General features: G+C 34.0%; 1 protein-coding gene across 9 annotated transcripts in view; it reads left to right on the forward strand.

Moving 5' to 3' along the window:
• The first annotated feature begins 216 nt into the window (after positions 1-216).
• LOC120417112 (uncharacterized) overlaps positions 217-12,089 on the forward strand; it is a 162,698-nt gene continuing 150,825 nt past the window's right edge. For 7 of the 9 annotated variants that reach the window (XM_052710307.1, XM_052710310.1, XM_052710312.1 and 4 more), the window contains exon 1: positions 229-360. In XM_052710307.1, coding sequence (XP_052566267.1) covers positions 248-360 — 113 coding nt within the window. In that variant the 5' untranslated portion in view covers positions 229-247. Of the gene's footprint in view, positions 361-12,089 lie in introns of all 9 variants that reach the window. The other 2 variants (XM_052710309.1, XM_052710311.1) reach the window with 2 other exon arrangements.

Genomic DNA, 12,089 nt, shown 5'->3' on the forward strand with positions numbered 1-12,089 from the left:
CTAACTTGTCGGCAAGATTCAGTGCAGAGGAAAAATAAAAGTACGAAATAAGAAGAAGATTAGTGCAGGGGGCTTTAAGTGAATCAACTCTCGAAAGCTTCCACTAAACCGGAAGCAGTAAAAGTGTGCAAGTGTGTGAATGTGTCCTTGTGTGTGTGTGTGTGTGCGTGGGTGAGTGAGTAAAAAGCTTAAGCGCGCGATTACCAGTGGTCAACCATGAAACTTAGTGTCAGTGCCTATCGAGCCCATGCATCTGCACACAAGAAGATCCTGTCCAGCAGCTCCTACCAGACGCAGTTCAACTACGGAAGCACGGCGGCTTCCTCCGGCTCGGCACCGACCACGTCTGGACTGTTTTCAGTGAGTATTGACCCCAAAAGTGCCAAACACATAAACCCTGTGCTTCCATAAAAAAGCGGGACACTTTCGTCCGAAACTACGCTTTTTTGCTCCCATTTTTATCTTGACAACACTGCAAAAAAAAAATCATTCGGAAAACTGCTTCTGCCCCTCGGCAGCTAAATAGCCAAATCTGAAAAAAAAAACTAGCAACACTGTTTTTTACCCCCTTGAAGCAACAGCTACGCTTTAGACATATTTTCCTCTTTTTGTATATCAGTGTATTTCTGAGCGTTTAACCTTCTGCTAACAGCGCATTGAAAGTTGAAAAATGCAACAGTTCTGGGTGCACTGCGAAATTTGGCTCAATGGTGTGCAAAAAAAGCAGCATAAAAATGTAATAACAATCCGAAAACAGTTTAAAATCTATGATTTTTTGATTATTTTTGTTTTTGTTGTTGAAATTCAAATTGAAATGGTGGGCGTTAGAGTTTTTTTCTGCTTCTTTTTCATAGGGATGATATTATATTTTAGTCAATTTAGCTAATAAAATATCGTTAGCCAATTACTGCTACTGTATTGTTTTTAGATTATTTTTTTTCAACTTCATCCATAAATTGAGAACTTTATCAATGATAGATATTTTAGGAAAACTAACAATTTTCCATTTCGCATTCGCATTCGCATTCGCATCGAGTAGGAAATCTAACAATTTTCCATATACTTTAAGTTGATGTGTTTTAGTTGAATCCTTCCAAATATGTTCTTTCAAACGATAGTACAGTCATGCCTCGGTTAAGCACAGCATATGGGGGATGCAAACCCGGGGCGTGCATAACTGAAGCACAGAGCTTATGGGATTTTGGCTATCCAGAAATTAAAAGTGAGGCAACATGAAGTTGAACTTTTTGAAAAGCCTTGGTAAGCTTCACAGCAACTGCACACAAAGTTTAACTCCATGTTGCGATTTGACAGCTCGTTATGGGAGACATTGCCTTTAATCGAATGAAAAATCATGCAAACATAAATTTTTGTAAGTGTTTTAGAATCGAAATGATGGCAGCTATCCATTGTAATTATAGTTACATGAAATTTTTCAAAAAATATGTATTTTTCCTGTATTTAGAAAAAGCAATTTTACTCCAAAAAACAGCAAAAAATTTGTTATTGCAATATGGGTATCAAATGACCGTGTTTTTGTCATACATTTTGAATGTCATAAAATTCTTTTGAAAATACTCAAAATTTTCTCAAAACAACGTATTTTCGAAAAAATACTTTAAAATTAAGTTTTTTGCAGTATGGGTATCAAATGATCGGAACTTTTCCATACATTTGAAATGTTTTAACAACATTTTTTGAAAATACTAAAATTTTTCACAAAACTACGATTTTATGAAAAAAATACTCCATATTTTAGTTTTTAACAATATGGGTATCAAACGATCGGAATTTGTTCATAAATTTTTTTAAATTTTTTTAAATTTTGAAAATACCCAACATATTCACAAAGCTACGTATTTTCGAAAAAAAAACCCTAAAAATTTCAGTTGATTAACAAATGATCGGATTTTTTTAATCATTCCGCATGAATAAATTTTGAAACCTTGAAATTTTTAATATTAAAAAAACATACAAAGTTTTGTGAAAATTTTGAGTACTTAAAAAAATTGTTATAGCTTTAGAATTTTACTAAAATTTCTTGATCATTTCATACCCATATTGTGAAAAACTGAAATTTTAAGCAATTTTCCGAAAACACGTAGTTTTGTGAAAAATTTGAGTATTTTTTTTTAATTTTAAAAATTTCGAGCATTTAAAAACAAAATGATGCTATATTCGAAATGTACAAAAAAATTCCCAATCATTTGATACCCATGTTGAAAAAAACGAAACTTTGAGTATTTTTTTTTTGAAAATACGTAGTTTTGTGATTTTTTTTAGTATTTTCAAAAAAAATTGTTATAACATTCGAAATGTATAAAAAATTCCGATTATATTTTTACAAAAATACGAAGTATTGAGAAAAAATTGAGTATTTACAAAAAATAATGTTATAGCTCTCGAAATGTAAGAAAAAATCCCGATCGTTAGATACCCATATTGTAAAAAACTAATATTTTCAGTATTTTTTTATCAAAAATACGTAGTTTTGCAAAAAAAATAGTATTTTTAAAAAATATATTCATTCTAAATTTATGAAAAATCCCGATCATTTGATACCCATATTTCAATAACAATAATTTTGAGTATTTTTTCGAAGAACATTGCATTTTCAAAATACAGGAAAACTACGATTTTTTGTGAAAATTTTCATGTTATTATAAATGCTAAACGAATATGTTATTACAAAACAAATATTATTGTGTGAGAAAATAATAAACTATATTGTGTAATAACGTCAAACCTAAACTGCAGATTATACTGCCTTATCTAATATTTGGGGCATTTTTGAATTAGTATATATAAAAAATAACAGTTCAGAAAGTTGTAGAAAAAAAAAATTCAAAGAATTAGTTTCTTCATAAATGTGATTTTTCTATTCATGCTGCAAACATTGGATTTGGTGGAATAAATTTCGATCAAATTCCAGTTCATTTTGTAAAGGAGGTATTAGACTATGACAAACATACTAATACTTGTGAGTTTGCACAAACAAATTTTTGAGTTTGGCAAACTGTCAAACACGGAAAAGTGCGAGTTTGTTTGCTTGTTTGTCGTAACTAGTTAACTTCCTTTACTTAAACTCAAATTTGTATACATTTTATAAAAAGTTAACTAACCATTTTTGACCGCAAAAATATGCAATTACGTCCCAAGTAACATTTTTTTCCAGGAGTTCTACACGAGCTCTTCAAGATAGCTACAGCATAGCAGTTTGGACCGCGGTAGGATAAAACTCTCTTCAAGTACTCTTCCAAACTCCTGAAGAAGTTTTGAAGAGAATTTTATCCTACCGCGGTCCAAACTGCTATGCTGTAGCTATCTTGAAGAGCTCTTATAGAACTCCTGAAAAAAATGTTACTTGGGGTGGCATGCCAATCATAAAACATTTGAATTTAACGGCAGTTTAAAATCGTTTTACGATAAATGCAAAATATATTTTTTTATTTTATTTTACACATTGTAAACATTATTCATGGCATTTTGCAATCTGCTTATTTCGCAAGATATTCATAATTGCTAGGGCAATTGTCCACACTTCGTAGAATTTTTTCAACCAATATTTAGTTGTGAATTTTTGAAATGAAACAGTAAAAAACAAAATAGTTGGTGTTTTAGTTCCATCATTTTCATTACATTCTCCAGTTAAAGTCATAATACATTTTCTAATAACTCAAACTTTCTCTTAAACTATGGTTTTTTTTTTTAAAAAGCAGTGCACCCAGAACGCCAAATCAAATTAAAACGAGCTTACCCTTCTAGCAGTATTGCCCTGTACAATTTGTCAATCAAATTTATCACAGTATTCAAATGCTTACGCACCATTCCGAAATTAAATATTTAAGCTCTAAATCCGCGCTAAGTTCACCGCTTCACCGTCCAGTCCCATTTTATCAATTCTAGGTGTTTTTTGTCCAGATTTGGACAGCTGTTTGTCCTCGTTGACCTTTTGTGACGTTCATAAACCCTCTCAGTGTAACCTGCTCAAAAAGTGCAGTCCCGAAAGTCTTTCCAGTTACAAAATCTCAGTGTATGTGTACGTGTACCGTAAGTGTTTATCCAACCCCCTGTAGAACCACCACCACCACCACCACCACCGACACCAACATCATCGACTTAAATGATCCGTTTTTGGGAAACTCCTTTGCACAACTCTCCATGGAAACCTCTCAAATGGTCCCTTCCAGTACGGTATTAAAAATGTCCCTTTTCCAACGAAATGGTCAACCCTTTTCTTGTTGTCTCATTTATCTCGTTGACAAATCCGCTTTTGGGGGGTAGTACTAGGGTTTTTGTTTTATCTTTTTATTCTTAAATTACCAAAAACAAATTCTCAACCCCGGAACTGCAAAAAAAAACACTTTAAAAAAGGAAATTCATACTTTTTTCTCTCATTGGCCTGCCCGTCAAATGCAATTGCACTAAATAAAATCTAATTGAAATTCCAACAGTGAGTTCTTTGTCACTCGTTCCAGCAGTGTTGCCAGCACGGTACGAAATACTATCCAATTATGGCTACTTGAAATTGCTTTTCAATTATGCCTTCGCTCCTTCCCACTCTGAAAACAATGCAGCGAAATCCCATTCTTGGAGCGCACACAGCGAAAGAAGTGCTGTCGCCCCGAGAAGGCACACCAGAAAACGGGACACTCAACCCGAACCATCGGAATGTTTGGCTTCCATTATGTCGGCTCATTTGGGTTGCAGCGGCTGAAAGGAAGAGAAAGAAGGCAGCACTGCTGTTGAACGTGCGCGCACGGGCAGGCCAGTCCAAATAAAGTGGAAAACAATTTTCTCCTTCATTGAGTTTTCCTTGGTTGTAGCTGTAGCTGTGGGGAGTCCGAGTCCGTCCGTCCAAACACGACCAAAAGTACAAATTGCCTAATGGGGTAAAGGGTTTGGGTTGGAGCAGTTTTCGGTACGGTTTGCTTTCTTGGCTGTTGCGGGGAAAACGGTTAGGGTTGACTGTTTAAAAAGTAATTTTCATGATGTACCAAAAATCACATCCATTTTCTTGAGTGGCTTTTTTAACTGAATGATGCTATATTGAAGAGGTTTGGTTAATTTTACCGAATGAACATTACACTGAACTACTAAAAAATATATCCTGTTTTCAGTTGTGAGCAATGTAATAAAACTTGTATCTGAAAGCCAACACTTCCAATTGAAATGCTGTGAATGGCAAACGTATGGGAAATTACGAACAAATTTATCTGTAAAAACGGAAAAATTATCTGGAAAATCGATTCTTGCAATCGGTTTGTAAAAGTGTTGACGTTTAGATCAGTTTAAAAAAAAACAGTTTTAGAAAAAGATCGTTGTATTTTTTAGGAGGAACAAACTATCCTGAATTTTTCGCGAGGATTTTTGCAAAATTTTAAACTATTTTCTGAAAAAATACCATTGTACTTTAAAATAAAAAAAATTCATAACTGTGGCATTTGTTTCTTTCAATGTATTTTTTTCAGAAAGCCTGTCTAATTTCCTACAAGTTTTTCTCCGACTACTTTTTGATACGATGCAACGGCTTCGAGATACATTGAAATTGAAATTACTAAACACAAAAATATGTAAATACCTTACGCCCTTCTAAAATATCAATCTCGATTGCAACTGGCTCCATATATATAAAAATGGCTTATATAAACCTACTACTGCAATTTTGAGCCCGATTGTCAATGTCAAAAAAGTAACACTTTTGAGATTTTCTCTTTTTCTTTCATTGAAAATTTTGTTTAACTTTGAAAATCAAGCAAATCAAATCAAATTATTCACTCTACAGCATTGCCTTGGCGTTCTCGATTGCGAGGGGTTAGGGTAGAGTAGTCATCAATGAGACACGGGGAACAATAATAAAATGGCTCTCACAAGACGTAATTTCAACCAGTCAGGCTCATATTTGGGGGAAGATGTGTCTACTAGATACACGAATACCATAATAGTGGCTTGATTATGGACGCTCCCTTGAAAAGTTATTTATAAATGTTTGATTCTGGGGTGTTAAAAGTAAATTATGACTAAAATTACAGCTTCGCTCATAGGCTGCCATTTACACAAAAACTACTGTTTCTCCAAATTTCTTTCGTCATTTCACAGGGCATGAGTTGGGCTACAATGTCTTTTTATTAGGTTTGACAAAAATTTTGAATATACCCAAAATCCAGGGCTGTCTCATTGTTCCCCACTCTTTTCAGCCCATGGGTAACAATGAGACGCTTTGATTTTTCTTCATTAAACTTTTCAAAATCTAGGGAGATCCTTCAAATCATGAATTGGAAGTGATTTTTGACATATTTATTGAATTTGAACCTCATTTAATCAGAAATATAAAGTAATTTGGTAATATATATGGATTTTACAAAATTTAAATACTTTTTAGTATAACTTTTGCCAATTGAAGTTTTAAGTTGACAAAATTGCTTGAAAATGTTTGAAGCAAGTCTCCTGAAATAAAACAATACAAAATCATGATGTTTAAAATATTGTGATCTTGCTTCTGATAAATATTTTGCAGCACAACTGTAAAGAAAAGCTATATTAATAGTCAATATGAGTTTGAGGATCAATTAATGGCTTGACTACTTGTAAAAAATTAAACATTAAAAAAAATGAAACTTTTCTTTTTTTGCTTCTAAATTTTTCTCTGTAACCAGTTCGAGAAAATATGTTTAAGGATAACATTGACACATAAAGTTGAAATGAAAGAAAAAATCATGCAAATGTTATGATTAACTTTTTCCATGATGAATAAATTGATAACCATTGAATCAACCTTAAAAACCTAACTTCTCGTGCTTTTCTACTTGAAACACTGTTTCATGAAATCATAATTAAAAATTTTCAAAAAATTATGCGAGTTTTTGAAAAATGCGCATTCTTTGGTCACCTTTGATATGATAAGAAGCGATTTTTTTGACTTAGGTTCAAAGAATTGTCATGGTTCAAAAAGTGGTTTAAATTAAATGATACATGTTTTTTGGAGCTAACACCCGTGGTAGCTCTTTTGCTTTATAAATTTTGAACTCAAAGTGCAATTTCCCAAATACTATTTAACAAACTTTTCTTGCAAAATAATCTTTGGAAAATTTCAAAACATTAAAAAATCCACAAAAATGTTTTGAAAAAAATTTCATTGTAGGCCGAAAGGGGTTGATATTTTAAGAAAAGTTTATAATGACACTATAATAGCGTAATTTTTGGTTTGTTGGGCACCAGCAAGATACATAAGCATGAATTATGTCCAGTTGGGAATGCTTCAGAAAAAAACTATGACATTACATTTACCGACGAGCTGATTATTTCAATGTCAACAGCAGATTATTATAAGTAAAATCAAAATAGGTTCTCTTTTTTTTTTGATCATGAATTACAGCTTTCATAAAGTGTTTTTGACTGTTCCAAAGTAATAAATAGCTCGAATAAAAGTGAGCAAGCAACCCTTCATTGTTGATACATCTGAAAATGTTGATTTTATAGCGGAAAACGACAAAAGTAATGAGAATTGGTCGAACGGCTTAGAGTGATTAAAATGGGTATATTTCCCCTATTTACAAATTTCCAGGAAAACGAGAAATATTTATTTAAGGGAAATCCCGGGAAATCCAGTTATTTTTTTCCGGGATGTGAAATTGGGCTTTCTTATTGGATACAAACACTTTAAAAATAATATTGAATGTCAAAATCAATCAATCATAGAAAATAAGAAAAAAATCAGATTTAAGCATAACTGGTAAATAGCCCATGTTGAAAAAATCATTAGTAGCAAAAGTGACATTAAAAACATTAAAAATTAGATAGGCAAAATGTTATGATCCGTTTTTTTTTCGTCGCAAAATGTTATCATAGGAGGTGGTAGAATAGCATAGCATAGCATAGCATTGGTGGATAGGAGGTGGTAGAATAGGCCAAATACTTAAAATACAAACATGAACTAAACAAGATAAATGCAAATTTCAAAACTAAAAATAAAAATAAAACAAGAAAAACATGAAATAACAGAAGTAAAGTTTTTCGTAGTAAAAAAGTTGCTCAAAATGACCTCCTAAACAAAGAAAAAATAAAAAAAATGGTAGGTAGCGGGTTAATATACATATTGACATTCAGTTGAATTAAAAGTTTTCAAAATACAGTTTAGATATATTTTATATTGAAAGTTATAGAACTTCATATGAACATTAGCTTTACAAATATGTAACATTATTTTCATTGAATTTTGAAAGGTAAAAATACTTTTTTAAAACGATTGTAAGGCTATAATCCTGCTATGAAAATGAACTTTTTACAGAAAGCTTGGAAACCCAAATTCATGTTTACATATCGACTAAGAATTGAAAACTGAACAAATTTCTGTGTGTGTATGTGTGTGATCAAAATTATTATTCAGTTTTCTCAACACTGGCTAAACCGATTTTGATAAAACTGGTCACATTCGATTTGGTTTAAGGTCCCATACTGCGCGATTGAATTGTTAGAATTTTCGATAAGTAGTTCAAAAGTTATGTATACAAATGTGTTTTCTCAAATATCCAGATGTTAGATAAATGACCATAAACCGAACCAAATATCATCATGATATATATCGTTGAATAGGTAATAAAACTTTCCAACGAGTTCAAACATTGATGATTTGACTACCCTGTCTCAAGTTATGACCACTTAAGTGATATTTGTGTACTTTTTTGAAGCTGGATCTCACTAAACTATTTGTAAACAATGTCCATTATCCGACCCATCGTTGGTTAGGTAATTGAAAGACCTTTCCATCAAGTTCAAAACATTGAAGATCTGGTATCCCCGTCTCAGGTTATGACCACGTAAGTAAAATTTGTGGTTTTTTTTAATTCCGGATTTAAAATATCAGCTGAAATTTCTGTCCAAACCCATTATTTTAATAAAAGTTGGTAAATAGTGATGAAGGCACCAACCACATAGGTGGATTAAGTTAGTTTTTGTAATTATTTTTTTATAATAATATTTTTTTATGAGATTTCTTTGGCAAACTGTTCGGTATGAGTTTATGAACAAAGCGTAGTACTAATTTTTGTCAATCTGACGCTTTGCTCATGTGTATACATACTGTATGAATTTGTCAAATAACAGTCTAATGGGACGATTTGTTGTTTTTAATAATTTTACAAGCAGGTAACCTCCTAAATGAAGACAGTGTAGCGACAGTATTCATCTTAAAATGTTTCTTTTATCTAGCGATCAGTTCTGTTACCAACTCAATTGTATCACATTATCTCGTATACAAGCAACACTGTTCTCGACCAATTCAGTTGAATTACAATCCATGTCACGTCCGATGTCATATGTCACTCAAACAACGAGTTCATCGTTTGTTAGTGTGCCTTCACACTTTTGTCCATCGAATAAATAAATTCGAACGTGTCTCATCAAAAAATGGTTAGCACGTCCTCAAACGGTCCACGGGACACGTGGAGTGGCAACATCAAACAGGTATCACAGCCAACAAGCAGAAATGCCATTCCAGTATAGTGGTTCCACTTTCCGACGGAACAGACTATGGCGTCAATTCTGACTCACACATACTGCTGGTCGGGTCCAATTTATGTAGGTTCATGGGTCTGGTCACCTTTGTACGTTTGGCTAGTTGACCACCAAAAAATTCAAGGTGGTCCAGGCAAAAAGAATGACTACAGGCTGATCAGATATGAAACTCTCAGAACGTAAATGAAGAAACGAAAAAATCAAATTTAGACGCAAACAAGTTTCAGTATCTGTGAAACAGCCACGACACAGTTGTTTGGGTGTGCGAAAAGTCCAGACCGCCAGCAGTGTCCGTTTTCGGTGGCACGTGCTAGTGATTGAAGCTCAAACAAGCCCCCAAAGAAATTGATACACAAAAGGACACACCTCCCGTGGTATCGATATCTGGAAAAAGTCTGATTTTGGGAGTTTTCTCCCTCCCCGTACGTGACCTGTCCCATACGAGGGAGCCGCAAGTTTTTCCTGGAAAACAAGGTCACCGAACACGATAACGAGCTCGAAAGTGAAAGAAACTTGCTGATGCTGAACGGGACGAATAGACATACCAGCCGACATCATAATGGGGCATAAAAGTGGAAGATAATTGAATTTTCAGCAATGGCCTCTCGCAGAGGTTCCTTAATGGGGAAATGACAAAATGACAATAAGAGTGGAAACATTGCTGCAAACGGGGGGACTTGGAAATGGGAGCGGAATTGTTTTATTGTTTCACCTGAAACTTTTTAATTGTATCTTTGAAAGTGCCGACATTGTTTGCAATTGGCAGCTGTTTTTACTTATTTCTATTTCAATGAGTCTTTGATGTTATTTGGACAGTTCAAGATGTTACGCTTGAAACTGCAACTGCGATTTCTGAAGAGCATTCCAGCGTAGTATACAAATTACACAAGAACTTTCACTGAACTCAGTCAACTGTGCGGACTAGAGTCATCTTTCCCCTCTCGTTCGTTGTCTGATCGTGCCCGAGAGGTACTTGACATTCCTGGCTGGCTCTGCGCTGTTGTTCTGAGCTTGTGAGTTGTCTTATCCTGCCCGGGGAAATGCTACTCCTTCATCACCACATGCACACAGGTCTGAAGTGTCGAGCCAGTCGAGATGCCATCCTCCCTCCCCGGGGGTCAGCTTGAACTTCAGGACAATGAAGCATGGGGGTGGTGCTTAGTTCGGGTTTAAGCTCGTGCTTGTTGACTTGTTTGTACGTGAGCTACACGATTTTCAGTAAAATTAACTTCATGGTCTAGGTTAAAATGCTGAGATGGCACTCTTGAACTCATCTACTTTAGATTTGTCTTGCATTTTGCGTATACAAGAGATTCAAACCAGCATCAAAACTAAAACAAATTTGTAAATGCAACAATACGTCCAGAACCGGGACCAAAAAAATCAGACCAAAGTTGTTTTGACGCCCCTGTTGTTTACCCGGGAACGAGCATGTTTTGTTCGAAGTTCCATTCATTTCGCACGAGGTTCTAGCTCTGGCCCACGGCCCCCCATTAGGATATGATGGTTCACAGCAAGATTGCTGCTTGTTGATTGCAAGCTCCGAAGCGACGCCACGACACCGCACGTCAGTCAAAGGGGGGTTGTTTGCGCGCGTTTGTTTGCGATATGGTGCGATTTGCTGCAAACTGATATGAAGAGCAGTGAAGCGTTTGACTGTTGAATTGAGGAAAGGATTCTTGGAAGGGATTTTGGCTAAGTTTGTACTAATTTGCAACATTTGAGATATTTCACACCAAATTTAAAACAGTTTTACTGTAGATTAAACTGGAAAAATATATTTTTCGAGTTATTCGACCATTTCTAAAAAAAAAGAAAAAAGAATAAGTTCGAATGCAACAATGGTAAATGCGACGTTCACCTATTGAACCTGTTTAAAGAACTACTTATATTTAAAAGTGTGAAAGAATTCTCAAAAGTATTTCAAAAATCTTAACAGTTTCTTGAAAGAATGAATAAACATTAAAAAATTATTGAAGACATATTATTCAATTTAAAAAAGAAACATTTCAAAGAGCTGCTCATGTTGTTACAAAATTATTGAACTCGAAAGTTTTTGTTGAATCCTTAGAAAATAATATTCCACAGCGAAGATATTTTTTTTTGTTGTTCATTGTCGTAATGAATTTCACGAAGTATCTGTCTGTGTTAAAAATCATTAAATTCTAATTTGAAGATGTCTTAAATGTCCATTCGACCTTATGTCTTTCGTCCATTTGGCAGTGGACCTTTTATCCATTCGACCTTTTGTCGCACATCCAAAACAAACCAGTGTTATGAATTCCCTCTAGGTGGGCTTTGATTTAAAAATTCCCCAAATATCAATTTTTCAACTAATTTTTTACCTTTAAAAAGTATTGAAAAGAAGAACTCTTAAATTTTAAAAAATTTGACTGTTTTGAAGTTAGACTTGTTGTATGTGACTATGCTAATGGTTAGAAAAAAGGTTTTATTTTCTCGGGCCAAGTTTGGCCCTGTTTCTTACTAACATTTCCTCTATTTTAGGTGTACCAGACTATGCCTTTAAGCATTTTTTACAATTTAAATGATAATGGAATTGTTTTATAGTAGAAAAT

Source organism: Culex pipiens, chromosome 3, assembly GCF_016801865.2.
Source record: "Culex pipiens pallens isolate TS chromosome 3, TS_CPP_V2, whole genome shotgun sequence".
Lineage (NCBI taxonomy): Eukaryota > Metazoa > Arthropoda > Insecta > Diptera > Culicidae > Culex > Culex pipiens.